The sequence below is a fragment of the Colletotrichum spaethianum genome, assembly GCF_022836535.1.
Source record: "Colletotrichum spaethianum MAFF 239500 DNA, contig04, whole genome shotgun sequence".
Taxonomy (NCBI): domain Eukaryota; kingdom Fungi; phylum Ascomycota; class Sordariomycetes; order Glomerellales; family Glomerellaceae; genus Colletotrichum; species Colletotrichum spaethianum.
In genome coordinates this window covers 1,176,412-1,204,117 of record NW_026054774.1, presented here as the reverse complement: position 1 = coordinate 1,204,117, position 27,706 = coordinate 1,176,412, and the positions used below count along the sequence as shown (strand labels likewise).

Sequence of the window (27,706 nt, the reverse complement as noted above, 5' to 3'; positions counted from 1 at the left end):
GACGAACGTAAAACTTATATCGCTCCGGCCACCCAGGAATCCAACAAAAAACTGGTCATCCTACAGTTTGACCTTTACAGTAATGCAAGACACAGCAAGGCTAGTAGTACAACACCTCACTGTAGCCTTCGTCCAACCCCTTGTTGCTGTTGAGGTTCATAGCCGATCCTCCTAGAACGCGTCCTCGAACGGGCAATCGTAGCTTTCGTGCCCGTCTCTTTCGCAAACAGCGCACCACTTTGAGTTGTCTACTACGCCTGTCTCCTTGCCAGCCACAGGACCGGTCTCCATGGGGTTGGGGAGCATCTGGATGTTGGAAGAGGCCGATGTCTTGGACTTGACCGGTGACAAGGGAGCAGGCTTGTCTTCCGCAGGAATGGGTTTCATGTCCTCTCTGGTAGCATCCTTGATCGCCTTGCTGGCGTCGCCGTTGTTCTTGGCAGTTTCGCTGCCGAACATGTTGGTGCAGGTAAGGATGTCGTGACCGCCAGTCTCGCAGATCTCGCACCAGAGGGTACTGTTGTCGGTGACTGACGAGTAAGCGTCACTCTCTGGCATGGTGTCCAGTGTGCGGACGCGCTTGTGCGTCGCTGTAGGGGATTGGGACTCGCTGTTGTGCATCAGGACAACGGTATCCCGCGAATCGCGAAGCGACGAGCGCTGAGCACCGCCGTTGGTGACGGAGCCAGTCTGTTGGGTCATGACGCTTCCCCTACGGAGCATCTCCAGTTCCCGCTCAAGCTCCTCTTCACGTTGCTTCTTTTCCTTGACAATCGCATGAAGCTCTGTCAACTCGTGTTCCAGCTTTTCCCGAGCCAAGGCGTTCTCGTGGACCGAAGGGTCTTCTGGCTTATCGGCGCCCCCACCAGGAACAGAATCCCGGCTGAGGGAGTGGATGATAGCCTTGAGCCCCCGGATTTCGTCTTCCTTTTGCTCCAGCTCCTTGGATCCAGAGGAGCGGTCCCCGCTAGGGGAGGCTATAGATCCGTTCATCGCAGCCGCAGCCTTCTCGCGTTCACGGCGCAACTCAGTCCGCGTGCGCTCGACTTCGCCTCGAAGGAACTCGACCTCCCCTCTAGCTTCAGCTTCTCCTCGTCGCGCATCTTCGAGGCCCTCCTCGAGCTCTTGAACTAGCTCCTCGAGCTGCTTCAACTGCCGAGCCACAGAGTCCACATCATCAGTTCGGGATTCGAGTTCCCGAATCTCAAGCATTAACTCGTCGATTCGTTTCTCGTATACTCTTTCGGTCTCAGCACTGGCCATTTCCAAGGTGTCGATGGTGCTTCGGAAATCTGCCCGATGGGTGTCGAATTCGGCTGTGAGCATCGCGATCTTCTCATTCTTCTCCTTGACCAACGCTCGAAGTTGCGCCGTGTCCTTATCGTCGATGCTATTTCGTTTTGGTGCCCCCAAGTCTGAATTCTCCATAAGGCTCTGCAACTCGGTAAGGCTGCTTTCCATCTCTGCCAGGGTGGAAGCCTGATCCCTCAACTGCCTCTCACGGTCCTCCAAAGTTGCCCTTAGGCGCTCGATCTCGTCTTCGTTCTGAGCTCGCGATGCAGCTCTTGACCCAGCTCCAGCTCGAGAGGGGACTCTGAATTTGGAGTTGTATGAAGAGACTGAGTTCGTGCTTCCATTTGTCTGTGTCCGCTGCAAAGTAGGTTGAGGCGTAGGATCCTCGTCGAACATTGACGTTTGACCAAGGGCAGACGCACTGCGAGGTCCAATACTTGGTTTCCTATCTAGTCTCGGTGTCTTGCTGGGATCTCCAGATGTCCCACGTACACTCTGGGCGAAGCGGTTGACGGATGGCGAGCTGAATTTGGAGGGCACTTTGCCGGGAGTCGCCAAAGACGGCCTCGGACCAGGCGTCATCTGCAATTTTCGCACGGGTGACTCTGGCCGGACGGAGGGCCTGCTGATAGATTTCTTCAGCGCAGGACTAGAAGCTCGGCCCGGCCCGACAGACTTGCTGAACGTCGGCACCGAGGGCGTCGGAGGGGTGTAATTCGTCGAGTTCTGCGTGCCGGCTTTGAAACCACCCATTGTGGGGGTCTGAGGAAACGAGCCATATGACGAGCCGGAAGGAGAATCCCTCCTAACGGCCTTGTTGAGGGGCAAGAAGATGCCAGCGCCAGGGAGAGTCGTGGTGAAATACGAGACACTATGCAAAAGTCAGAGGTGTGTTCTGTCGTCGATTTGGCTTTCGCTGAAGAACTTACCCTTCCACTTCACCAGAGTTCTTGCCCCTCTGCGAGAACTCGGGGTGCAACTCAACGCCAGCAAAAGTGCCCTTCTTTCCATCCACCGAGCCAATGAACCGAACCGTGCCAAGCATATTTCCGGGAACTTCGACAACATCGCCAACGACGAAGTCGTTCCCGGCCTTACCGGGAGTGGCGGGTGGCATCTTGCGATCGGGCGACTCGGCTAGCACACTGTTGTAGGCGTAGGACTCGCTTACATCGGGAATGGAGGCGAGAGATTTGGAGGTCAAGGCGGCCAGGGAGGATTTGCGCGGCAGGGTGTGATGGGACGGCGTGAGGCGCGAATGAGAGTTGTAGAGCGAGTTGAGACTGGGGGAGGAAGCGGCTGTGGAAGAGGCGAAGTTACTTGTGTAGCTGATAGCTTTGCGAAGAGTTCGCGGTGGGTGGGCGAGACTTCTATGGGTCGGCGCGTGAGCAGCGGTCGCTGTTGTTGTGGTTACGGACATGATGAACAGTCGGGTCGGTTTTGGGTATTGAAGGCAAGGCAATAAATTAGTGGGTGCCGCGGTTTGTGTACAGGGACCCAGCCAGTAGTGCGACCGCTGGATTGAGTGCTGGACGGCAACTCTACTGGAGCTTGGCTTTTTGCCAGGCGGCACGGGTCAGGCCAGGTTCCAGGTTGTCGTGGCTGCACCTGTTGTTTCCCCAGGCCCCACTGGTCGCCCGCAGCGCAAAGGTAGCGCAACGTCAGCTAATCTTGCTTGCCTCGGTCGCTATGGGAGCCGCGCAGCAAATGAGATGCGCAAGAAGGCCTTGTTTGGCGACAGAACAGGATGGTCTTCGCAAGGCCTGACACCCCTTTCTGGCAGGAAAAGCAACGCACAGGCGTGGCGGGACAGAAGAAATGTCGGTCGATTGGGCGGGAAGGAAGGAGAAACAGGTACGCTATGCCGAAAAAGTGCTAAGATCCAAAGCACCGTGAAGTGTGATCGTCTCGGGTCTTTGGAAGTGTCTTTGACCTTTCGATAAGTTATTGAATGACTGTCTCTGGACTCGAGAGCCGCTGTAAGTCTGTGTCTTTCGGCGAGCTCGACAGATCATCTAGAAGCTCCGAGCAGCTTGAGTAGTGCCGACGGGGGAGTGAATGAATGGGAGAGTCGTCCAGGCCACAAGGACGGGTCGTTTGGACACGGCGACGACGATGGAAAAGGAGGACAAAAGAGTCCAGGGCGAAGGGGACGTGGGGGGGAAAAAACGACGTCGCCAGAGAGGAGGAGGGGCTTTTGTGACGCTCTGAGCCTCCTTTCCCCTTGATTGGCACGGCCGTTCTTGATGGGTTCTCAGACGTTGACCACTTTTTGGCTCAGCCTTTTGGGTAAGGATCCGTGGGCCAATGTCGATGCAGGGGTGGAGGAAGTCAAGGGAGGCGGGAAATGGGTTGGTGAACCGTCGGTTTTTGCAGCGTTGTAGCGCGACCCTTGTGGGAGATGGGATGAGTCGTTGGCAGGTGTTAATCTCGTAGCGGTGGTTTGTGGGTAGCGCGGCGCAAGGCAATCTGGGGTGAATAGGCAGTAGGTAGCAATGGAAGGGTTCGGGACGAAAGGTGGACGGACGGGTGGGTGTAAGGAATGACAAGATCAAGCAAGACACATCCAGAACAAGTAGGCCGTAAAAGGACCAACGGATAAGTCGTAGAAGCCGAGTGTGAGGTGGCAGAGAAACAGAAGACAGGCGCTGGCCTTGGAATGTCCGTCATCGTCGCCGTCGCATTCCACGACTCCCTCTTTGTATCATGCCGCAACAGCTGTCAATGTTTACGTGGATCCAGATTCAGTAAGAGCAGAACTGCAGTGACTGTTGCTCCGTCGCGAAAGAGACGAGCCGCAATTGGACCATCCGACCTGGCATTGAGGTCTGCATCGCTCCTTCATCATCGCCCATCGTACCCGTACACGCCGTAGTAGCAGCCGCGGATCCACGGAGACAACCTTGAATGACAGAGGGAAGGCCGCTCGTTGGCTGTTCTCTGCATCCATCCCCTCGCGGTTGCCATGACGCTGTCGTCGCTTTGCATCGCCCAAACCGCGGTTGCATTGCCGTACATGCAGATAGCGGAGCTGACAGGCACCCAGCCCAATCCCCAGCCAAAGACCAGGGGAGCGGTTGACCGCCTGCATGCAACGTGTTCGTCGTCCTGGTGGGTGGGTTGGCGGCATCGAAACGCCTTGTCACTGATAATGGGAGCTCCTGTCTCTCCCTCATGGTAGGTACACGACAGAAGGATCATCTCTACCTGCTGACCCCTCCCGTTTGGAATGCGCCCCAGACAGTCTTCACAAGAGCCTTGGTGAGCAATTACTGCCCGCCCCCAAGGTGGATCAGCGGCGTAGCATCAAGTAATTAGTGCGAGCGACCAGTCACAGTCCGAGATTGGCGGCAATCTTAGCTTTGGCTTCCTTTTTCTCGGCCACCCGTCTGCGCCTCCCAAATTTAGATGACCGCCGTCAGGTATTGATGGGACCAGACCGCAACAGATGCTACCTGGTCGGTGAGATCGTACCCGCTTCCCGATTGTATGTACGAGAGCCCTCCTCAACGACCCGAGATTACCAGGGTATGGTTCGTGATACTGCCGCCATCTCCCCCAGAGAGGCTAAAGCTTCAGGTGGAAGGGTGTAGAAAGTCTGGATGCTTCAATATTCCCACTCGATAACTTGGTACCCCTAAGCTCGGGTAAATTTGCCATGAGGGGGCGTCTGCCCCGCGTGACCCGCCCGCGACACCCCAGCTGTCTGGCTCAAGAAGTGGCTGTCTTCGTCGTCAAGTCTTCTTTAACGTCGTGGCGGTTGAAAGGAGCCAGAGGCGCACAAGGGATGGCCGTTCCTTAGAATGCCATCTCGGCCTTCGAACGACCCGACAATGTCGCGCTTGCTTCAATTATTGTCATATTAAAGATAAGGGAAGCTGCTCATATATGACCTGGTTTCTTTCCATCCGTATTTGCCAGAGGTAATCAGGAGCAATCACTTGGCAAGGCAAGCCCAAAGCATAGATATGCATCGACATGAGGCTTCATAAAGCCCTTTAACTCGCTGCTTGCTTCTCCGCAGCCCATACCCCTGGTGGCGTTGTCAAGTCATTTTCGTATGAGAGCCGTTCTGATAAACAGTCAACAAACACTAGGCCAGGACGAACAGGTTCCATGTGCAGTCCAGCTTCACTCCTCTTTTCTTCTCAGAATGTCGCTATCCACATGCCAAAACTAAAAGTTCCGGCGACCAGCGCCAGCCGTCCTAGGATCACCTTGACGGCCGAGGTGGCGAGCCGTCAGGGGAAAGAGAGGAAAGAGGGTCCTGAGCAAGCCAGGTAGGGGTCTAGCGTCAAAGCTTCCAGGGCCAGCGGGGGAAACCGTGCTACATATCTAAATCGATGTCTGACGGGCTAGCTGGGTGGACATTGCCATGGTGCCTTAAAACGCTAACGTGTTTGGCGCGCCAGACGGCAGCTCGTCATCGGACGAAACAAATTTCGCCAACCTGCCATTCAACCTAACATCCGTCAGAAACCCCGGGACGCATTACCAGCAAAGTAAGACACAATCAGACGTTGATTGGTATTGCTGGCGGCCCAAGAAGCAGTGTATTCGACACCTCGTCTCTGCTGACAAATTGTCGACTATGTACGACAGTGTTCTGTCTACTTTCGTCCCGCACCGCCGCCAACGTGTCTCCGCGACGTGAATTTGGATCTCAGGCTACCACCGAATGGGCCTTCCACCTCCCGATGCAGGAGACTGCGGATGTTGTGCATATGCCGTGTCTTTTCACGTGCTTTAACCCCCTAACATCCAACCGGCATCAAGGTACTAATTCTACGTCGACCTGGTTGTAGGATGTCCCCTGCTGCTCTCTTCCACGGGTCATGCCGAGTTAGAGGCTTTCGCGTCTCAAGGCTATACGAGTGCCTCCGTATGAGCCAGACTCTTGATGCAGCGCACAATCGCACATGTAGTTTATATCACAGAACGTTGCCGGCCTGCTGCTCGATTCTTCTTTGTGGCCATGAGGACTGATCGTTCAGCTCGGCGAATCGTGGCTCCTCTCAATGATATCCTCCCTTCCAATGGGCCGTGTGCCATCGTTAAACACCATCGCCTCACGGTGTTGGCGCCTGAGACGCTGTTCCTCGGCCGAGTGCTCTCGTGTACGAGGCACTTGCTCCACCGCTTGTAGTCCTTCGTCTTCGCCGTCCACGTTGCACAGCGTGGACTGCAACACAACGGTGAAGCCAGACAGGTTAGGATCTGGGTTCATACTAGGACTGGTCTTGGCGGGAACAAGATTGCAGGCAAGGATTGCCTTTGCTCCCTGCGTTGTGTGTGCGATCCTCGTCACAATGTCAACGATGCGGTTGTTCTTGTGTTCCATGTAGTAGATGAAGTTCTCCTGCCGCTCGGCTTCGTCATCTCCCCAGTATTGCTTAGCTAGCCACTTCTCCACGAACTTGGCCTTCACCAACATATCTGCACCGTACTTAGTGATAAGTTCGAGGACGAACATGAGGCAGAACCGTTCGGCCATATCGCGGAGATAGTATTCGTCCCAGTATTTATCGTCCAGCTTCGTTTGTTCCACGTCGCCTAGGCTCAACTCGAGGGATCTGACGAGGGCAGTGTATGCCCTCCACGTGTGCAGCTTCGAGAGACCCTCTGCAAAATCTGGAAGTCAGTCAGCTCTTCCGCCCCACAAGTTAGAGAGTAATGCCTACCATTAGTTTGCCCCGTCAATGTTGCCATGGCACGGAGATTCTTCATGCGAGTGTCGTAGTCCGGCCGCGTGATCCCGAAGAGCAGGTGTCGGACAGTGTCGGGATCGTTGACGGCGCGATCACAAAGTATTTTGATGGCGACATCGCGAATGGAGAAGTTTGGATGGCATAACAGCTTGTCGAGAGTATCGAGTCCGAGAGCATCCTCCGTTTCTTGAGTGATGTATTGCGTCTTCGGTGGTGTGACCTTGACTTCGTTGTCGTCGCGGATATACGTCAACATTTGGGTCATCATAGTGACCAAGCCGAACGTAGCGGCGCCGATGCCCACAAGGATGATGCGCTCATCGCGAAGGAACGACACCCAAGTCATGTTGTCTGAAGATGAAGCGAAGAATACTGGACCATGATCGAATGCTGGGTTTTGAGCATTGAATACGAGCAAAGGTTGAAGGAAGACAGTTTGCAGGGAACGCCAATCAAGCGCGAGCCATGACGGCCGACTCATTTTGCCTTGCGCCACCGCCCTGCCATCCCCACCACACTGATAAGATAAGAAACTTTGTGCTTCGTTCCGCTCAAAAAATTTGGGCAGGCGAAAGCACTGTTTCCTATCAGCAGCGTTCACAGCACCGAGTCCCAGGCACGCACGACAAGATGGCCGGCTCCCAGCTCAAGCGACTCAAGTCTTCCCTCAGGGAGCAGGGAATCGTTGGACCCCAAAAGTCCAAAAAGCAGAAACGCCAGTTCGCGCAAGATGAAAAGGCCAAAACCGACAAGCGCCTGCAGAGAGGTGCGGCCCTCGGCCAGATCAGAGAACAGTTCAACCCTTTCGACCTCAAGCACAACCCCAGAGGTCCCAAGTTCGAGGTCACGACCAACAGGCCTCAGACTGGTGCTGCGGCGAAAGGCATTCATGGCCGTCCAACCGAGGCCAAGTCTTTGGGCGAACAGAGAGTAAGGTTGCTCGATTGCCTCTTTGCAGAATGCGATATTGATGAGTATAACAGCGCCGAGAGACTTTGCTAGTTGAGATGCAGAAGCGGAACAAAGTCGGCGGAATCCTCGATCGTCGATTCGGTGAAAACGATCCGTCCTTGGCAGAGGAGGAAAAGATGCTTGAACGTTTCGCCCGTGAGAAGCAGAGGACGCATAAGAAGACGTCGCTCTTTGATCTTGAAGAGACTGAGCCGCTCGGCGAATTGACGCACATGGGCCAAACTCTCAACTTCGAACACCACGCCGACATGGCAGACGACTTCGACGAAGACGACCTCGGAGAAGACGACGACAGCGACTCTTCTTTGTCCGAGAAGAAGAGGCTCAAGCGACTCCGTAATGCTGGACTGGGTGATGACGACGAAGCAGCTGCAGATGAGCCGGACAGGAAAAAGTCCAAGAAGGAGGTCATGGAGGAGGTCATTGCGAAATCGAAGATGCACAAATACGAGCGCCAGGTCGCGAAGGACGAGGACGAGGACCTGCGAATGGAATTGGACAAGGAGCTGCCGAACCTCCACGCTCTCCTGATGTCCCACGGCAAATCCGATGCGCAGAAGAAGGAGGAGGCAAGCAAGTTGATTGCTGGAGTCGATAAGACTACTTTCGACAAGGAGTTCGACTTGCGTCTCAAGAAGCTTGTTCAGGATCGCCGAGCAGCTCCCACCGAGCGCACAAAGACCGACGAGGAGATGGCGGCGGAAGAATCAAAGAGGCTGAAGGAGTTGGAGGAGAAGCGCTTGAAGAGAATGAGAGGCGAGTCTGTCTCGGATGATGAAGACTCGGACGAGGAGATGGAGGACCAGGCCGCTGAGGAACCTGCTTTCCAGTTCATTCCTGAAGAGGAGGACGAAGACTTTGGTCTCGGAAAGGGTATCAAAACCAAGACTCGTCCTACTGCTACTGAGCTGGGCTTCGACGATGAAGATGATTTCCTCATTGAGGACGACTTGATTGCCAGCGGCTCGGACCTGGAGCCTATTGAGAGTGAAGAGGAGGAATCAGACGAGGAAGAAGAGTACCAAGGGGACGATTCCGAGGACGATGAGTTCACAAAGGGACTGCTTAATGAGGAGGAGACGAAGAGCTCTCTGTTCACCAACGCGGGCGGAAAGGGGGGCAAGAGGTCGATAGCTCCGATCTGCCTTACACATTCCCATGTCCACAAAGCTACGAGGAGCTGCTAGCACTGTCGCAGAAATATCCCAGCGACAAGTTGCCAACCATTGTTCAGCGCATTCGAGCTTTGTACCACCCGAAGCTGGATAGCAGGAACAAGGAGAAGCTGGGGAACTTTTCCCGGGCACTTGTGGACATGGTTGGGAACGGCCCTCATGATGAGAACAGTCCGTCTTTCCAAGTACTGGAGAGTCTGATTCGACACATCCACTCTTTGGCCAAAATGTTTCCGGTCGAAATTGCGAACCAGTATCGATCTCATTTGGAGGAGATCAGCCAGCAGCGGCCTCTTGCTGTCCACGTGGGAGACCTGACGCTGCTGACTGCGATCGGATCAACATTCCCTACGTCGGATCATTTCCACCAAGTTGCGACTCCTGCAATGCTTACCATCGGGCGTTACCTCGGCGGCAAGATCCCACAAACGCTCAGCGACTACGCCATTGGCATCTACCTGTCAACTCTGGCGGTTCAGTACCAGCAGTTCTCGAAGCGATACGTTCCCGAGGTCATGAGCTTCTCTCTCAACACCCTGTGTGCGGTAGCTCCCTCGGCGGTTTCGAAGGTGTCTGGTAGCTTTCCTATCCACGAGCCCGCAACGGGCATTCGTGTCGCGAACGCGCGGAAGACGAAACTCCGACAGCTCTCGCCGGCCGACTGTGCCATTGCAGAGGTGTCTGGCGCTGAAGCTGAGTCCAAGAAGACTGCTCTGATAGGCACGACTCTTCAACTCCTCGGCGCTGCTGCCGACACTTGGACCGGAAAGCCATCGTTCCACGAGACCTTCCAGCCCGCGCTTGACATCGTCGCGCACCTGAGCAGCAAGTCGAGCCGTTCCAAGTTACCCGAAGCTTTAGGTGAGCAGCTTGACAAGTCTAAGCTCAAGCTGGAACGGATGCTCAAAATCGCACAACTCTCGCGACGACCGCTCGAGCTGCACCACCACCGTCCGTTAGCCATCAAGACATACATCCCCAAGTTCGAGGACTCGTACGACCCGAACAAGCACTACGATCCCGACCGCGAGCGTGCGGAGATGGCCAAGCTGAAGAAGGAGCACAAGAAGGAGCGCAAGGGCGCAATGAGAGAGCTGAGGAAGGACGCTCAGTTCATGGCCCGCGAGAACCTGCGCATGAAGAAGGCGAAGGACGAGGCGTACGAGAAGAAGTACAAGCGGCTCGTGGCGGAGATCCAGAACGAGGAGGGCAAGGAGGCCAATGCGTACGAGAGGGAAAAGGAGGGCAGGAAGAAGGCGAGACATCGCTAGACAGCTTGCGCTTACAGTCTTTATGGTATGGTCTCAAAAAGTTCGTTGGTGCTTTTCGGCATTGTAATTTCCCTATTGTGTTCAATACCAGCATATATCGGTGGGTGAGTGGGTTGAGAACCCGTTTGGGGATCCCCATATAGAAAATCTTGAATAGAAACGCCCGATACAATTACATGCCTGTCCACGCAAATGGATCAACTCAGCAGCACTCTGTAAAGTGAATGTGAAGTTCTCGTGGTGAGAGCATGGCTCTTCGTAAGGTCATTAGTTAGGTCTGCATCTAGGGTGGTCCTGTATGAATCCACCATCGCAGTTACGATTCAGACAGTGTTCCTTACAGCCAACGGCAGCTGACGTCGGTTCCACTGCCACTCGGCCCCAGTGCTCAGGCGCGTACAACGAGTTCTTTTAACATCAGACTTCACTTTCACACTTTCCGGAAGGCTTGATCGACATCCATGTTATCAACCGGTACACACGCACAAAGCTCTTGGTTCCCTGAGTTTCAATCCAATTCTCCTCTATCGGGCGCAAAAACAGCCTCACATCAATCGAGTATTTACATCAACAAGGGGGGTTCTTGTTTCTTCCACACCAACTAAACACGCTTATACGGACTCACTCATCCCCTTCCTTACACACAAAACCGACAAAAAGCCGTCAGTTTTCTACATAGTTCTAGGCCTGGCGCAGTACGCAAGCCGTATCCGAGGAACACCATACACACAGGAAAACATCTACTAGCCATGGACCCCAAACAATCAGCAGCCTCGGACGAGGAGGAGGACGACTACATGAACATGACATTTGAAGAGGCCCCGACCATCAAGAAGACCCAGCCGGAAACCTCCCTCCAGCGGCGCCAGCGCCTTAAGCGCGAGGGTGAGATCCGCGGGCGCGTCAAATCCAAGGAGGAGCTCGCGGCCGAGGAGGCGGCGGCACGCGAGAAGGCCCTCTCGCGGTCCCTCCTGGAGGACGCGGCCGCCAAGAAGAGCAAGGGCCTCGCGATGATGGCCAAGATGGGCTTCAAGGGCGGTGCGCTCGGCGCTGCGGGCGACGGCGCGCGCACGGAGCCGATCGCCGTGGAGATCAAGGAGGACAGGGGCGGCATCGGGATGGAGAGTGAGAGGAAGCGCAAGATGAGGGAGGCGGCGGAGAGGATCGAGGAGGAGGTCCGGGAGGGGAAGAGGGTCAAGGTCGATCCGCTAGAGTACCGCGACCGGGTGAGGCAGGAGAGGGAGGCGGCGAGGGTGCAGGCGCAGGTTTTTGCGGCCCAGAGGGTCGCGGAGAGGATGGCGGATGAGAAGGATGCCGAGAGTAGGTTGCAGGTCGTCCAGGGCGGGGAGGGGTGGATGCCCAAAAGGAGGGGGGAAAGAAGTCAGCTTCTGATACGGCGGCGAGACCGCTCAAGTCCATCAACGTCCTCTGGCGTGGCCTGGCGCGGCACCGCGAGGAAAAGGAGAGGGATCGGCGGATGCGGTATGATCTGGAGCAGAGCCTCTCGCGGCTGCCGACGTACGAGGATGACCAGGAGGACGAGGACGACCGTACGGCGCTGGGAAAGAAGCAAACGATCTACGTCACGGCGGAGGACCTGGACGAGGAGGACCCCGAGCTGGATGAGTTTAACGAAATGGAGGACGCCGAGAAGCTGAGACGACTGGTGGAGTACCTGAGAAAAGAGCACCGGTATTGCTTCTGGTGCAAGTTTACTTACCCAGATGACGAGATGGAGGGATGTCCTGGTGTCACGGAAGAGGATCACGATTAGATGGCGACGGATGCACTGCGTTTTGGAATCAGAAAACCAGCTGGTCACAGGTTTGTGACAGAGAACAAGATACGTCTTGTCGTGACGGGTGTCATTATAAATGTACAATATCTAAGTCTATGTGATACAGAGAGGACTTGCGGCCTCTAGGCCTTTTCCGCCAAAACATCGTACACGCCCATCTCCTTGGCCACCTGTGCCATGTGGCTCTCCGGGACAGGGCCAACGTCCTGCATGTACACTGTCTGCATATAATGCGAGAGCTCCTCGCCGCGCTGCTTGGGCGTCATCTCGTCCAGTGTCATCGAGCGACCGAGCAATTTCTGCCGGTTCTCGACGTGCGTATCAATCCTGCGCTTCACCAGACGAAGTTTCTGTCTCGCTTGGGCAGTCTCCCACGCAAGACTGGTGGTCTCGAGCAGCATCTCGAGAGCCAGCACCTCGGGCGGCGTAAACTCGAAGACGTCCTTGAAGGCTTGCAGCGCAGTGACGATGCCCAGGTTGTCCTTGAGTCGGCGGAATGTGTGCAAGATCTTCCGCGCGAGCTGGCCGTCGAGACCGTCGGCTTCGAATACGGGCGAGAAACGGACTGTTTCCGCAAAGGTCTCGCGCGTGATCCTGACTTCGTTGGCCAGCTCATCGCCGGTGACGTTGTGCAGCCTGTTCGCCCCCAGCATCTTCCACAATGCCATGAAGGTGTACGGGTCCGGCTTTACCTGGCGCTCGTACACCAGCGTTCGGTAGAGTTCCCTTGCCTCGGAGACGTTACCATTCTGGGAGTACGACTCCAGCAACTGGTTCATCATGAACGCATCTGGGCTAATCTCGGCTTCTCTAAAGGCGTCCCAGAGCTTCTCCATTTCTTTCGGCAAGCGTCGAATGCGATAGTTTTCGGCGAGCAGAGAAAACGTCTCGAGTGTAGCCTTCGGCATGGCGCCCAGCTTGCCATTTCCAGGAACTTCGACAATGCGAACTGGTCCTTCCATGGAAGACAGACGACGTCTGTTGCAGACGAACTCGATGCGGGCATTAATCATATCCCATGCCAGCTTATCCGCCTTTTCCAGATTGTCGGCACCGCCAGATCTCTGCCAAGCACCGATGAGCCCATTTACCTGGATAGTAGCTGCCTCAATGCCCTTGGAGCGCATGAAGTTGAAGACGCTGTGCGCTCCATCAAGGTCCCCGGCACCGATGAGTCGTTTCAACCACTTGCCGAAGAAGAACTTGTTGCCGATCTGGGATGGCAAGTGTTGGCGTCCCTTCAGCTCCACCGTCCCAGAGCTCATCATGTCGACAAAGGCTTGTAGAGCCGGTTCCGTCTGGTTTGTCGTCAAAAAGAAGGAGATGACCTGGTCGTAGTCCTCAAGCCCCATGGATGTGCCGAGAAGGTCTCTCATGCGTCGGTAAGCGTCCCATGCCTTCGTTCTTGCTTCGTTCGTAGGGTTTGCAGCGCAGCTTCTGATGTATGGCATCAGGATACGAGGGTCGAGCTGACGCTCCAGCAACTTGTTGACCGCGCGCTCTGCTTGGCCAAGGTCCCCTTGTTGGCAAAACATGCGCACTCCGAGCTCCCAAAATTCCTGGAAAGTGTCGGCGCCACCGTCACCGAGGGTCGAAATACATCGCTTCCAGCTCTCAATGGCCTTAGCCTCCCATCCGTCTACAAACATGGCTTCCACTGTCACAAGCTGTTGTGATGGGCTCAGGGCAACCTTGGCCTCACTCATATCCCTTGCCAGCAGCGAGAGATAGGTGAGCCGGCTAGCGTTCTGGGCCTCGTCCAGTGACAAAACCTCCCAAAGAAGGTTCCACACCTCTTGAGGAACATGCGCCCATGCCTTTGCCAAAGACTGCCGCGCTGCACTATACGCCTTCCACACTGACTGAACGGTTTTTGCAGTGACGTTCTCGCCCCTTCTTATTTCCTTAGTCGTTCGTGAGAGGAGAGAGTTGAGTCGTGTGATGCGTTTTCGCTGGTTGAAACTCCATACGTTTTCGGGGATCTGCGGAATCGGAGTGTGCTTCTTGCGTTTCGAGGGGTCCTCGCGAGCTGTCGCCTCGATGACATCCATGGTTGCTACGGGGTTCGAATCGTCGAATTCGCTGACGTCGAATCCCGCAGCCTCAAGCTGGTTTTCTAAGTCCTTGATGTAATCGTCCAGTTTCTCCATCATCTCTTCAGGGTTGTTTGCCCCTCCGAGCTTTCCTTCAAAGTCCTTCGCAATCGATTCGACGTCATTGATTCCAAAGGCTCCCAAACCACCCTCTTCTTGGAGTCGCGACAGCATGCGCCGCATGTCAGACGCCAGATCCATCTTGAGGTCCTCCTCTATCTCAGCTACCCCGCCCACAGAGTCTGCGAACGCATCCTCGGTCCCAAGCTGCTCGACTTTGCCTGTTGGGCCCTTCTCAAAGAACTTCAAGATCGGTTCGCCAGTTCGTTTTTGCGTCAGTTCTTTGAGAAGCGCAGCGGCGGCCTTATTCGGATCGGATTCGGATCGAGAAGAATGCGTGGCAGACGTGGTGTTTCGTGTTTTCTGAGGGCCGGGTTGAGGGCGAGCTCCCAGCTGGGCCACCCACGAGCTATGTCGAATAGCCCATGACTGCGGGGCCGATGACCCTAAAGTTGACCGGCAAGAATGGCAAATGAATGTATTTCGACATGTTATGTCACGGATGAAAGTTCTACGAGACATAAGGAGAGGCGTAGTTGGTCAACATGAAGAAGAATGAATAAAATGTGGCTTCAGGCGCAATAGAAGCTCCTGGTAGAGAAACGGGTCAGATTTTTTGATGGACCCTGAACCCAGACGCATTTGCACTTGCACTTGCGCGCGTCGCGCAGTACTGATCACTGTGGCTTATCTTATCGAAGACCCACCAGAGGCATACACCGCCTGCTATATACAACGAAATCGGCCGCCACACCAAGGCAGAAAAAGATAATTTTCTAGATCCCACCTTCGTCTTCACTTTTCGGTCTCGGGCATTGGCAGTACCGCAAAACGACGGCACGATGGCTTCCGCTCCCGAATACCTGCGGTTTACAGGACACAGATCCTTCGCACAGCGATTGATCATTTCGACTCTTACCGGCCGACCTGTACACATCTCCAAGATTCGCAGCTCGTCGCCGACAAATCCTGGTCTTGCGCCGCATGAGATTTCATTCCTCCGTCTGCTTGAAGCCGTCACCAATGGCAGCTCTATGCAGATCTCGTACACAGGTACGACAATCACATACCACCCCGGTCTGATCACCGGAACCATGGCTGGCTTTGGTGCATCCGACGGCGACGTCATCGAACACAACTTGCCGGCGAACAACACCCGCGGTGTCACCTACTTCCTCCTCCCGATCTGCCTCCTCGCGCCGTTCTCGAAGGCCCATGTCAACATCCGATTCACCGGTCCGGGTGTCATCACATCGGCGACTGAGGCGGGCGACATTTCCGTCGACTCCTTCCGCACAGCCATCTTGCCTCTTTTTGGACTCTTCGGAATCCCGCCAGCGAGAATCGAACTGAGGGTCCTCTCGCGATCTTGCCCCGGAAAAGGTGGCAGAGGAGGCGGTGGTGTCGTGGAACTCAGATTCGCAAGCCAAGTCCGACTTCCGAAAACGCTTCACCTGAACCGCAACCCTGGAAAGATAAGGAGGATACGTGGAGTCGCATACTGCACCGGAGTTTCAGCGTCCAATAACAGTCGAATGATCCACTCAGCTCGAGAGGTGCTGAACGCATTGGTTTCGGACATACACATCGCGGCGCAATACGACACGGCACCGCTAGTTACCGCTGCCGACAAGTCAAAGACGCGGACAGGTATCGGTTTTGGTCTTAGCTTGGTCGCTGAGTCAAGCTCCGTCGGCGTGCTCTACTCTGCGGACGTTGTTGCTCCGCCAGTTGGTGGTGTCGTTCCTGAGGACATTGGCAAGAACTGTGCCTACCAGTTGCTGGAGACCATCGCGCAAGGAGGCTGCGTCACCAAAACATCTGCTAGCACAGTGTTGACACTGATGGCGATGGGATCCGAAGACGTAGGAAGATTGAGGATAGGAAGGGAGATCATCGGCACAGAGGAAATGGTAGGACTTGCGCGGGACCTGCGGACGTTCGGCGCCAGTAGTTGGGGTTTGAGGGACGTGGATGACGACGAGTCGGGCGACATACTTGTTACGGTAAAGGGAAGCGGCGTTGGTAATGTTGGTCGCAAGATTGCTTAAGATACCAGAGAGCGCAATGAAAATTTAGTCGCCATTGGATATCGTGCTGTCATTTGCACTACCTTTGATTCCTCTGATTGCGTTCTAATTGAGGCATCCTCCTCATCGCTGAAAGTCTCGTCAATGCTGCTGTATAGCCCAGCGTTTGGAGCGAATGACCTGCTGCCCCCCAGTAATCTGTTGTGGCGTGTCTGATGGTGTGAGATATGTGGAATTCTCCCACAATGCCGTTTCCTGAACTAAGAACATCGAACAGATGCATCCCACTAGCTGCGTGAAGGGACGAGCGACGTCGCGAGGATCGACTTCGTTCCGCATCTTGTTCATGTCCGCCATCGCCGTTGGGCCGTAGAGGCTGCAACTCCACACTGTTGGGACCTTCGGTTTCCAAGCCAGGGGCATCCCTCAGCACCCCTCGTTCCTCAGCATCGTGGTCTTGGGTTGATACCGCTCCAATTGTCTCCTGCAGTGCCGGTGGTAATCGAAACAGTATAGGTCGAACGATAGGACGCAGTTTCTCTCGCTCGGAATGGATAGCTAGCATTAAACACTGAATAGCCAGTATAATGCAATCTAGCGCTAGAAACGTAAACCTGGAAGTCGGTGGCTTTTGCCCGATAAAGTCGACAATCACACCCCCGTGAAGATATCCGCGGGCAGCTTCACCAGCTGTGGGCAATGATGTAAAGATGTGCAGTATAATACAGAGGAGGTTGGGAACAAACACCGAAATGACCTGTGACCGGGCCGCCTCCATCGTCAACGGGTAGTCATCGGGTTTAGGTGTAAGCCAATGATGTTGTCCATATACGCGGACCGCGAAGCGGAAAATGGAACATCTGTTTCGATTGTCAGCGCATCTCACTGTAAAATAAGGCATATAGATGACATACTCCATGTAGTATAGAGTGCAAAGCTCCGCGTAGACCAAGGCATCCAGGTTCCGTAGCAGTTGGGTCATGAAGTCAAACTTCCTTGCCAGGCCCGGGTTGATCTTCCGATGTTTCCGTCGCCTCCTCCTCCTAGCGTTTCTAACTTCCGGGTCGTCGACTTGCTGCGACGGCTCCGGAAGTCCTCTGCCATCCAGTTGTTCATCCTCGAGAGGGATCGATCGGCCTGGCAGGGTCCCTGTCGCGGCATCATCGACCATAGCTCGTCGGCCTCATTGATGTCGGCGGAGAATCATGCAGCGTGGCGACGAGCGACGCTTCACATACTCCAGAAGTTTGGAATTGGATAAGCTCAAAACAGAGAGACTGTTGTTCAAGATGGAAACATGTGTGAGGATGTTTGACCGTTGGAACTTGACGTCGACAGTTGTGGATAAGCGACGACCAAATCCAGCTGCAGGGATGCCGAGAGTGACGCCACAGCTGGGACAAGCTGCTGTCGAACAGAAAAAGCTGCACGGACGCTCTGGCCCCTTGAGTGCAGCTCCTGATGGATGGGGCTCATTAAGCGCAAGCGGTGCCGTGTACTCGGAAGAGGGAGAATCTTTGATACGAGGACCCCTCCTTCTGTCCCGCGCAGGGTCCACACTCCCCTCCGATTCGACCGTGGCGGCCAAATTTCTGCCAGGAGTTCCCGCCTAACTCACAACTGCCCCTCTGACTCAACGAGCCGAAGACTGACAATCCAACGTGCAAGTCACATTTGCAAGACACCAGCACACGCAACCATGGCGACGGCGAGCAACGGTCCTTCTGGGGACCTCACGTCCCAGATCCTTCTTGCTTTGTCCAAGAAGGATCCCATCCTGTCTGCCGAGCATTTCCCCGAGTTCCAGTTCGTCGACATCAAGGCGGCGCTGGACCGACTCGCCAGCCGTTCCATGGTGACATACGAGTCAATTGACCGAGAGGAAGCGGTTCTTGAGGCAGAGGGCAAACAAATTGCGGAGCATGGCAGTCATGAAGCCCGCGTCTTCGAAGCTGTCCGCAAAGCAATGGAGGGGTTGACGGTGCAAGAGCTTGAGGCTGCCGTGGGCGACAAGAACGTGACAAAGGTCGGCCAGGGCAAGGCTTTCAAGGAGAAGTGGATCAAGAAGGGTAGCGACGGCAAGCTTGTTGCGTCTGTAAGTTTGAGGATTACAAGTGCTGCCTGAACACTTGCTGACCAGTCGCACGCAGACCGAATCGATTGAAGACGTTACCCAAGCCCAGCTCCAGCAGATCCAGAAGACGGGCACCCACGAGCCCAAGATTATTACCGAGTTGAAAAAGCGCAAGCTCATCAAGACCCAGAAGGTCATTACTTTCAAGATCCAGAAGGGACCCGAGTTCGCCTTGGAAATCAAGAAGGAAGAGACCGACCTTACGGCCGACATGATTACATCTGGATCATGGAAGACGGCCAACTTCAAGCCGTACAACTTCAAGGCTCTTGGAGCTGACCAGAACGCTGGCGCGCTGCACCCCCTCAACAAGGTCCGCCACGAGTTCCGTCAAATCTTCTTCGAGATGGGCTTCGAGGAGATGCCTACCAGCAAGTTCGTTGAGTCCGGTTTCTGGAACTTCGACGCCTTGTTTGTTCCCCAACAGCATCCCGCAAGAGACCTTCAGGATACCTTCTACATCTCAGATCCCAAGGTGGCAGACAAGCCTGGCCCTGAGTCGGCGGATGACAAGAAGGACTACGAGACATACTGGGAGAACGTCAAGCAGGTCCACCAGGACGGCAAGTTTGGCTCGATCGGTTACCGTTACCCCTGGGCTGCGGACGAGGCCCAGAGACTTGTTCTCCGCACACATACAACAGCCATCTCCACGGCAATCCTCCATCAACTGGCTTCTAAGAAGGGCCCGGATGGCAGACCTCCACCAGCCCGGTACTTCTCTATTGACAGAGTCTTCCGCAATGAGAGTGTCGATGCCACGCATCTGGCCGAGTTCCATCAGGTTGAAGGTGTCATTGCGGACTACGGTCTGACACTGGGCGGTTTGATGGAGTTCATGGAGATCTTCTTCAACAAGATGGGCATTACAGACATCAAGTTCAAGCCTGCTTACAACCCCTACACCGAGCCGAGCATGGAGATTTTCAGCTTCCATAAGGGCCTGAACAAGCTCGTCGAGATCGGCAACAGCGGCATGTTCAGACCGGAGATGCTTGAGGCCATGGGGTTGCCTAAGGACATGAGAGTGTACGGTTGGGGCTTGAGCTTGGAGAGACCGACCATGATCAAGTATGGTATCTCCAACATTCGCGAGCTGCTGGGACACAAGGTGGATCTGAACTTCATTGAGAGAAACCCGGCGGTGAGGTTAGAGAAGAACTAGACAAACTGGCATGGAAAAGTAGAAAAAAGGGACACGACTTACATGAAATGCGCTTGGGCTGGCATATGTTGGCGAATGGAATACCAATCACGTTTTGAAAGGTCATGCTGCATAAGTGCATTTGCATTATTATTGCGGATATTTTACCGCGAAGCCGACACCCAACTAGGTTGTTCAGATGCCCCGCCCCACGACTCTTGTGAGTTTGCGTGTTAAATGAGGCGTCGCTGTCTAGCAAGGGTTGCCAGATGATCCTCATGACAAATTAACGCTTCCTTCATCGGCATCATCGACGCCATTACCGATTCGGCCTCACCCGAGTCTTCCAGCGGCATTTCCTAGGGCTGCTTGGTGGCATTGGCCAATGGGTGAGAGCGAAGTTCACAAGCCCCCCCTCTGGGGATCAGGAGGTGCCAATAGCGGGGCACATGTCAGATGTAGCGGGGCGTAGCCAAACGTCAGATCGTAACCCAAACAGTAAGAAGCTCGGACCCTCGATCAAGACGAAAAGGTGCGTGCAGTGCCTCCTCCGGTGCGAAAGGGTTAGAGAGCGTGGGGAGTTGGGAAAATACACTGGAGTCGTAGGAAGCGCACACCGTGAGTCACTCGATGTTCCTTGCAGGGGACTGGAGTTGCTGGAGTCACAGCACGGGGAACAGTCCCCCGGCTTCTCCATCTCGTCAATCATTTGTGTAACGAGTTTCCATCCCAAGATGAGCGAGAGAGGCCGTGACTCAGTGCATAGAGTCCAAGCTACTAGCAAAAGTCTGGGCACCTCGAGCTCTTCGTCTGTGGGCACAGCAGCAGTGCAAATCGCTCTTAGTGAGGAAGGGGACTGCTTGGGGCACCGTCACACAGTTCAGTAAGGATGCGGTGCTGAGAGTTTTAACAGCGTCGTTCTGAACCCCTTCGTAAAACTTTGTTCTGGTATCTCTTGCATTGTAAGAGTTTTTCGCCAGAGGCTGGTTGAGGGGTGCCGTATGCATGCATGCATGGCCGTGGGTGTGTCACTGCGGTGACGCAGAAACCTGCGATAACGGCGCCGAAGTGGTCCCTGGACCGCGAACGGGTCCTTGAGAAAAGAGACGGCTGTGATACTACCCTAGTTAGCGTTGTGAGTCGTTGTTGGGCCCCCCCCGATCGGCCAATTCAACAACGAAAAATTTCCTTATCTTATCACGTCTCGGGGCCGCCTTTTGTCGCTGAAGACGAGGACATTTACCGTCGTCTTCCCTCCCCACAACCTTAGCAAAGCTTAGAGAAAGAGTCACAATCCTTCAAACCGGCGGCCATCTTAGCTATACTCTCTCTCCTGGTCCTAAAACCATTCAATTGGCTCTGACCTCGAGTGATCTCTCTCTTCTCACAGGTCTTTGTTGCATTGGCACCTTGAGACCATCACAATGCCGTCGGCCATGTCAAGTTCTTTGGCAGGTCGAGCTCCGGCCGTCCTCCGACATGGTCGACGAGTCCCGACAGCTCTGACCGGCCGCAACTTCACCCTCGCCGCCTCCAACGGCCTGGCCAGGGCTCAAGTCCAGAACAGCAGCGCGAAGTTGCTCCAGAAGCGCCTCTTCTCCTCGAGCGCGCTTCGTCCCAGTGCCGCGCAACCTGCGCCGAACCCCAAGGCTTATCTTGAGAGCGGCGCAATCAAGCCTTCTGCCGGCGTCGACGTCAAGAAGGTCTTGGTCATTGGCAGCGGTGGTCTTGCCATTGGCCAGGCTGGAGAGTTTGACTACTCAGGTTTGTTTTACTCCCCGGCTCTGTACTCTCTTTGTGCGCGCAGAGGAAAATGAGTCACAGACATCGAGGAGCCCTGGGCTAACAAGACTCGCCATGAAGGATCGCAGGCTCTGAAGGCTCTGAAGGAGGCGGGCGTTAAGTCCGTCCTCATTAACCCGAACATTGCCACCATCCAGACCAACCACACGCTCGCCGACGAGGTCTACTACCTGCCCGTCACCCCGGAATATGTGACGTACGTTATCGAGAAGGAGAAGCCCGATGGTATCTTCCTCTCCTTTGGTGGCCAGACTGCCCTGAACCTCGGTGTTCAGATGCAGCGCATGGGTCTCTTTGAGAAGTACGGCGTCAAGGTCCTTGGAACCAGCGTCAAGACTCTTGAGACCAGTGAGGACCGCGACCTTTTTGCTCGCGCCCTTGACGAGATCGACATCCCCATTGCCAAGTCGATCGCTGTCGGGACCATTGAGGAGGCTCTCGACGCCGCCGAGAAGGTCGGATATCCCATCATCGTCCGTGCCGCCTACGCGCTCGGTGGTTTGGGTTCCGGTTTCGCAAACAACGAGGAGGAGCTCCGCAACATGGCTGCCCGCTCTCTCACCCTGTCTCCCCAAATCTTGGTTGAGAAGTCGCTGAAGGGCTGGAAGGAGGTTGAGTACGAGGTCGTCCGTGACGCGAACAACAACTGCATTACTGTTTGCAACATGGAGAACTTCGACCCCTTGGGCATTCACACTGGAGACAGTATCGTCGTTGCTCCCAGTCAAACCCTGAGCGATGAGGAGTATCACATGCTGCGATCCGCCGCCATCAAGATTGTTCGTCATCTTGGCGTCGTGGGAGAGTGCAACGTTCAGTACGCGCTCCAGCCTGACGGCCTCGACTACCGTGTCATTGAGGTCAATGCCCGTCTTTCTCGTTCTTCTGCTTTGGCCTCCAAGGCCACCGGATACCCCCTTGCGTACACCGCCGCCAAGATCGGCCTGGGCCACAGCCTCCCTGAGCTCCCCAACGCTGTCACCAAGACTACGACCGCAAACTTTGAGCCTTCCCTTGACTACATCGTCACCAAGATTCCCCGTTGGGATCTTTCCAAGTTCCAGCACGTCAAGCGTGACATCGGCAGTGCCATGAAGTCTGTCGGTGAGGTCATGGCTATCGGACGTACCTTTGAAGAGTCTTTCCAGAAGGCTATTCGCCAGGTTGATCCCAGGTTCGTTGGCTTCCAGGGCGACAAGTTCGAGGACCTCGACCACGAGCTGCAGAACCCGACTGACCGTCGCTGGCTCGCCGTCGGTCAGGCCATGCTCCACGAGAACTACTCTGTGGATAAGGTTCACGAGTTGACCAAGATCGACAAGTGGTTCCTGTACAAGCTGCAGAACCTTGTTGACTGTCAACATGGTCTCGAGGCCGTCGGCAGTTTGGAGAATCTGAAGAAGGACCAAATCATGAAGGCCAAGAAGCTCGGCTTCTCTGATCGCCAGATTGCGCTGGCTGTCGGAAGCACCGAGAACGAGGTGCGCGCCGCTCGTCTTGCCTTTGGCATCCGCCCCTGGGTCAAGAAGATTGATACTCTTGCCGCCGAGTTCCCCGCCGACACCAACTACCTCTACACGACTTACAACGCTACTTCCCACGATGTCACCTTTGAGGACAATGGCATCCTCATTTTGGGTAGCGGCGTGTACCGCATTGGTAGCTCTGTCGAGTTCGATTGGTGCGCCGTCAGCGCCACCCAGGCCCTGCGCGAGATGGGAAAGAAGACTGTCGTCATTAACGTAAGTAGGACTTGAGTTTCCTTCCTCTCATCATTCCAAACAATATGCTCGGAAGCTGCACCAAGCGTGGCAGCCTCGAGGCTGCTCTTCTTCTATTACTCGACGCAATGTTGCTTCTATTTCTTTTGGTTCTTCTCGACGCTGGCATTCCCCCCTCTTCTCCTCAGCATCCCCGTCGTTCACGCTCGCTGCCGCCTCATTCCTCGTCTTTCCCAAAGCTCTGTACTGCTCTACTACTTTTCCCAATCGTTTGACGCTCTGCACGATCATCATGCCCTCTCCCCGGTACTCTGCTGGTACGCTTTTCAAGCTCGTCCTACTTGTTACTTGGACTTGCTTGGAAGACACGCCGTTTTCTATGAAAAACACACTCTTTGCCCGCTTCTTTTCCAGTTTGGACGTCCTCGAATCCACCGCTCTGCTCGCCTCTTTGTCCTTTGCCCCCGGCCTTTTTTCCGTTCTTCAGGCTGCCACTCCTCCTGCGATCCAGTTCTTCCAGAGTCTCCCCGTCGGTCCCAAGAACTGCTGGGGCATTTACGCCCTCGTCCTAGAGAAGCCTGGTAGTCGGCCTGGCCTCTATATCGGATCCGGAACTAGTACCGGAACCCCGACAGCGGGCGGAGTGGCCTTACGCTTCAAGCAGTACGATGACGGATTCCTTATTCCTAAATGGATCAAGGTCGCCCTAAAAGACGGCTATACCATTACACACAAGGGTCTTCTTTGCTGGATCCCTCGCCCCGGAGCTTCTGATGTCCCCGTCTTCCGTCTTCTTTTCATTGCTCTAGAAGCTACCTTTACCTACATCTTCTGGGCACTCAAGGCGCGCCACGGAGGCTATGGTATGGGTCACATCTGCTTCTAGGACGAGCGAGGAGACTTCGGATACGATGGACTTTGCAGCCACGCCGCCCTGAACGAAGGAGTCCCTGGCCAGTTCGACTTGAGTCCTGAGGAACTCGAAACTCTCGCCAAGGAGCGAGAAGAGAAGCGGCTTATCCTGAAAGCTCAGAACAATTCCAGCTGGCACTATAAACAAATGGCCGAGAACTATGACGAGTACATCACCGCGGCCAATGTCCGAGTGGCCAAATCCCGCGCCAATAATCCTGGCCGGAACAAAAAGTATCAGGAGACCAAGATCAAGGAGGCGCTGGAAGAGCAGCGTTTCCATTGCGAGTTGTGCGGTCTGTTCTTCGGAACCAAGCAGCGTCTCCGGAACCACGAGAATACCCCTAAACATCGCCGCAAGTCGAAGCAGAACGACAGCCCCTTTGTTTGCAAGCCTTGCGATCTTGCCTATCACAACCAGAGTAATCTCACTCGTCACGAGAAGTCTGCCCGTCATCAGCAGAACGTCTTGCTGTATAAGGAGAAGCACTAGGGATGACGCTGTCACCAAAAACATATCTTATTTTACAAGTGGAAGCATAAGAAATGGGGTGGCGTTACCAGAAGGCGTTTATTATTCTGCAAGTGGAAGTAATTAGATGGAGCGGCGTTACCAAAAGCAGTTTATTATTCTACAAGCGGGAGTAATAATATGGAGCGGCGTTACTAAAAGACGTTTATTATTGTATGAGCGGAACAACTAGATGAACAATAAGCTAACTTCCTCATCGTTTAACCCGGAGACCTATTCCACCGATTTCGATACTGCTGATAAACTCTACTTCGAGGAGTTGAGCTATGAGCGTGTCATGGATATTTACGAGCTCGAGAGCGCTTCGGGCGTTGTGGTCTCCGTTGGTGGCCAACTCCCCCAAAATATCGCGCTCCGTCTCCAGGAGACCGGAGGTGCCAAGGTTCTCGGAACCGACCCAAGGGACATTGACAAGGCCGAGGACAGGCAGAAGTTCTCCGAGATCCTCGACAGCATTGGCATCGACCAGCCCGCATGGGAGGAGCTCACCTCCGTCCAGGAGGCCGAGGCCTTTGCTGACCAAGTCGGATACCCCGTGCTTGTTCGCCCCAGTTATGTCCTCTCCGGCGCCGCTATGACTGTCATCCACAGCAAGGAGGACCTGAAGGAGAAGCTTGAGGCCGCCGCCAACGTGTCTCCCGACCACCCTGTAGTCATCAGCAAGTTCATTGAGGGTGCCCAGGAGATCGATGTCGACGGTGTCGCTTCCGAGGGCAACCTGATTCTTCACGCTGTCAGTGAGCACGTCGAGCAGGCTGGTGTTCACTCCGGTGACGCCACTCTTGTCCTCCCTCCTGCAAACCTTGACCAGACCACCATGGACCGCGTCAAGGATATCGCCGAGAGGGTTGCCAAGGCCTGGCGCATCACCGGTCCCTTCAACATGCAGATCATCAAGGCCGAGAACCCTGAGGGTGGTGAGCCTGCGTTGAAGGTCATCGAGTGCAACCTCCGTGCCTCTCGTTCATTCCCCTTCGTCAGCAAGGTCCTCGGCACCAACTTCATCGACGTTGCCACCAAGGCTCTTGTCGGCCAGCAGGTCCCCGAGCCTGTCGACCTCATGGCCGTTAAGCGTGACTACCTCGCTACCAAGGTGCCCCAGTTCTCCTGGACCCGTCTCGCCGGCGCCGACCCCTTCCTCGGCGTCGAGATGGCCTCCACCGGTGAGATTGCCTGCTTTGGCAAGGACCTCGTTGAGGCCTACTGGACCTCCCTGCAGTCGACCATGAACTTCCGTATGCCTGAGCCCGGCGAAGGTCTCCTCTTCGGTGGCCAGCTGAACAAGGAGTGGCTCCCCACGGTTGTCAACTACCTTGCTCCCATGGGTTACAAGCTGTACGCCGCCGACAACGAGGTCAAGGAGTTCCTCGAGTCGACCGCCAAGGGCAAGATCACCGTCGACGTAATCGAGTTCCCCAAGGAGGACAAGCGCGCCCTTCGCGAGGTCTTCCAGAAGTACGACATCCGCGGTGTCTTCAACCTGGCCCAGGCCCGCGGCAAGACCGTCATGGACGTTGACTACGTCATGCGCCGCAACGCCGTCGACTTTGGCGTTCCCCTATTCATGGAGCCCAAAGTAAGCAACCCCCCAAGACATGTTCCCTCCAATCCCACACGAACGATGACTAACAAATCTTTCAGACTGCCATGCTCTTTGCCCAGTGCATGAGCGAGAAACTGCCCCGCAAGGAGGGAATTCCCTCCGAAGTCCGCCGCTGGTCTGAGTTCCTCGGCGGCAAGCCGTTGTAAATACTACCCACAAGCAAACCAAAAAAGTGAAAAGGGCTGCCTTCCTCCTTCTCTTTTTGTTTCATTTTCTACGGAGTTCTAGGATAGCCGGAAATCTACTTTCTGAAAAAAAAGACCTCGAATCAGCGACTGGCGATGGTGTGATATCGGGAGGGGGGAACAAAAAACAAGTGTTTATTCTTCGTTTCGTTTAATTAACAACCGAAAGAGAAAAAAACGTGTCCGAAAGACTTTATGCGCTTGATGCCTCTTTCATTGCTTCTAATGCTCTTGTCCCTTGTATCGCTATCGTCCCTGGCCTCTGTTATCCTTCCTGGTCCCTGTTGTCCTTCCTGGTCCAGCTACAAGCTATAATACTAGAGAGACGACAGAGGTGAAGGCAGGCAGCAGGAGGTTTACACCTGTCGAGCTGATCTTCTTCTTGTACCCCCTGCGAACCTTGACCAGACCACCATGGACCGCGTAATGGATATCCCTAACAGGGTTGCCAAGGCCTGGTACATTACCGATTCCTTCAACAAGCAGATCACCAAGGCCGAAAACCTACATTAGCGAGCCTGTGTTAAAGGATGACACAGTCAAATGTTAAGAGACTACTGTTTGTTTTTGTGTATGTGTGTGAAACATCCGTTTGCTCCCTAAGACTTCTGAGCTACCTCTCCAGGATGGGGGTTAGACAGTGAGCGCTAAATGAGTAGTGTACTGTTGATATAAAAGGTATATAATATCCATTTTGTACAGACTGCATATATTGTGAAGTAGATGATTTCCTGTTCCTAACAGTGATCAACATCACTCTCTTCGCTATATGAAGAAAGAGGATAATGGTTACAATTAGTGTCAGCCCAGCCAGAATGACCAGAGGTCGTCATAATGACAAGCGAAAGGCCACTATGAAGGTCCTTGGTCTGAAGAAAGGAGCTGTCAATAACAGGAGCGACATTCCGCACCTACTGTGTCAGGCAGGTCCTGCTTATCCTTAAGGTCAGTGCAGAGACAGCATGGCTAGGCACTGTCCAAATCCCCCCTTCCCGCATAGGTAGTTACCACCTAAGGAAGTTGAAAACGTATTTTTGGGCATCACACGCATTAGTAACAGCAAAGCAACCAAGCTTGTTCAGAGATTCCATTCCTCTAAGGTACCTTTCTCGAAGTGACTGTTTAGCTGCAGACGCCTTTGTATCACCTCCTGTGAAAAGACCATTTGTGCCTTCCATGCCAATATGCTTCCTGAACCACCCAACACCAGGCCGATCGAGCCTTTTTGACCGATTGAACGAGTAGACGTTCCCAGTCCTTTTCCGTCGCCGA

The 27,706-nt window shown here is 54.6% G+C and overlaps 11 protein-coding genes across 11 annotated transcripts; 7 read left to right on the top strand and 4 right to left on the bottom strand.

The window, feature by feature from the left end:
• Positions 1–171: 171 nt before the first annotated feature.
• ColSpa_02362 (TIP41-like protein) lies at positions 172–2,713 on the bottom strand (the record flags this gene model as incomplete). Its single annotated transcript, XM_049268574.1, has 2 exons — positions 172–2,164; positions 2,223–2,713. 2 exons carry the CDS (start codon positions 2,711–2,713, stop codon positions 172–174), a joined length of 2,484 nt encoding a protein of 827 aa, XP_049124531.1.
• A 3,570-nt stretch (positions 2,714–6,283) lies between these two features.
• ColSpa_02361 (uncharacterized protein) lies at positions 6,284–7,347 on the bottom strand (the record flags this gene model as incomplete). Its single annotated transcript, XM_049268573.1, has 2 exons — positions 6,284–6,924; positions 6,975–7,347. The coding sequence occupies 2 exons, from the start codon at positions 7,345–7,347 to the stop codon at positions 6,284–6,286; spliced, it is 1,014 nt and encodes a 337-aa protein (XP_049124530.1).
• A 284-nt stretch (positions 7,348–7,631) lies between these two features.
• ColSpa_02360 (putative nucleosome assembly protein) lies at positions 7,632–10,419 on the top strand (the record flags this gene model as incomplete). The annotated part of the gene is made up of 3 exons (XM_049268572.1): positions 7,632–7,931; positions 7,985–9,099; positions 9,144–10,419. The coding sequence occupies 3 exons, from the start codon at positions 7,632–7,634 to the stop codon at positions 10,417–10,419; spliced, it is 2,691 nt and encodes an 896-aa protein (XP_049124529.1).
• A 749-nt stretch (positions 10,420–11,168) lies between these two features.
• Positions 11,169–12,193, top strand: ColSpa_02359 (G patch domain-containing protein 11; the record flags this gene model as incomplete). Its single annotated transcript, XM_049268571.1, has 2 exons — positions 11,169–11,739; positions 11,760–12,193. 2 exons carry the CDS (start codon positions 11,169–11,171, stop codon positions 12,191–12,193), a joined length of 1,005 nt encoding a protein of 334 aa, XP_049124528.1.
• A 146-nt stretch (positions 12,194–12,339) lies between these two features.
• On the bottom strand, positions 12,340–14,511 carry ColSpa_02358 (putative pentatricopeptide repeat-containing protein; the record flags this gene model as incomplete). Its single annotated transcript, XM_049268570.1, has 1 exon — positions 12,340–14,511. One exon carries the CDS (start codon positions 14,509–14,511, stop codon positions 12,340–12,342), a length of 2,172 nt encoding a protein of 723 aa, XP_049124527.1.
• A 701-nt stretch (positions 14,512–15,212) lies between these two features.
• Positions 15,213–16,421, top strand: ColSpa_02357 (RNA exonuclease 3; the record flags this gene model as incomplete). The annotated part of the gene is made up of 1 exon (XM_049268569.1): positions 15,213–16,421. One exon carries the CDS (start codon positions 15,213–15,215, stop codon positions 16,419–16,421), a length of 1,209 nt encoding a protein of 402 aa, XP_049124526.1.
• A 630-nt stretch (positions 16,422–17,051) lies between these two features.
• Positions 17,052–17,571, bottom strand: ColSpa_02356 (uncharacterized protein; the record flags this gene model as incomplete). The annotated part of the gene is made up of 3 exons (XM_049268568.1): positions 17,052–17,090; positions 17,149–17,260; positions 17,315–17,571. 3 exons carry the CDS (start codon positions 17,569–17,571, stop codon positions 17,052–17,054), a joined length of 408 nt encoding a protein of 135 aa, XP_049124525.1.
• A 528-nt stretch (positions 17,572–18,099) lies between these two features.
• Positions 18,100–19,699, top strand: ColSpa_02355 (phenylalanine--tRNA ligase alpha subunit; the record flags this gene model as incomplete). Its single annotated transcript, XM_049268567.1, has 2 exons — positions 18,100–18,495; positions 18,551–19,699. The coding sequence occupies 2 exons, from the start codon at positions 18,100–18,102 to the stop codon at positions 19,697–19,699; spliced, it is 1,545 nt and encodes a 514-aa protein (XP_049124524.1).
• Positions 19,700–21,102: 1,403 nt separating this feature from the next.
• Positions 21,103–23,238, top strand: ColSpa_02354 (carbamoyl-phosphate synthase arginine-specific large chain; the record flags this gene model as incomplete). The annotated part of the gene is made up of 2 exons (XM_049268566.1): positions 21,103–21,442; positions 21,503–23,238. 2 exons carry the CDS (start codon positions 21,103–21,105, stop codon positions 23,236–23,238), a joined length of 2,076 nt encoding a protein of 691 aa, XP_049124523.1.
• A 256-nt stretch (positions 23,239–23,494) lies between these two features.
• Positions 23,495–24,607, top strand: ColSpa_02353 (uncharacterized protein; the record flags this gene model as incomplete). Its single annotated transcript, XM_049268565.1, has 2 exons — positions 23,495–24,065; positions 24,099–24,607. 2 exons carry the CDS (start codon positions 23,495–23,497, stop codon positions 24,605–24,607), a joined length of 1,080 nt encoding a protein of 359 aa, XP_049124522.1.
• A 211-nt stretch (positions 24,608–24,818) lies between these two features.
• Positions 24,819–26,395, top strand: ColSpa_02352 (carbamoyl-phosphate synthase arginine-specific large chain; the record flags this gene model as incomplete). The annotated part of the gene is made up of 2 exons (XM_049268564.1): positions 24,819–26,222; positions 26,288–26,395. The coding sequence occupies 2 exons, from the start codon at positions 24,819–24,821 to the stop codon at positions 26,393–26,395; spliced, it is 1,512 nt and encodes a 503-aa protein (XP_049124521.1).
• Between the last annotated feature and the right edge of the window lie 1,311 nt (positions 26,396–27,706).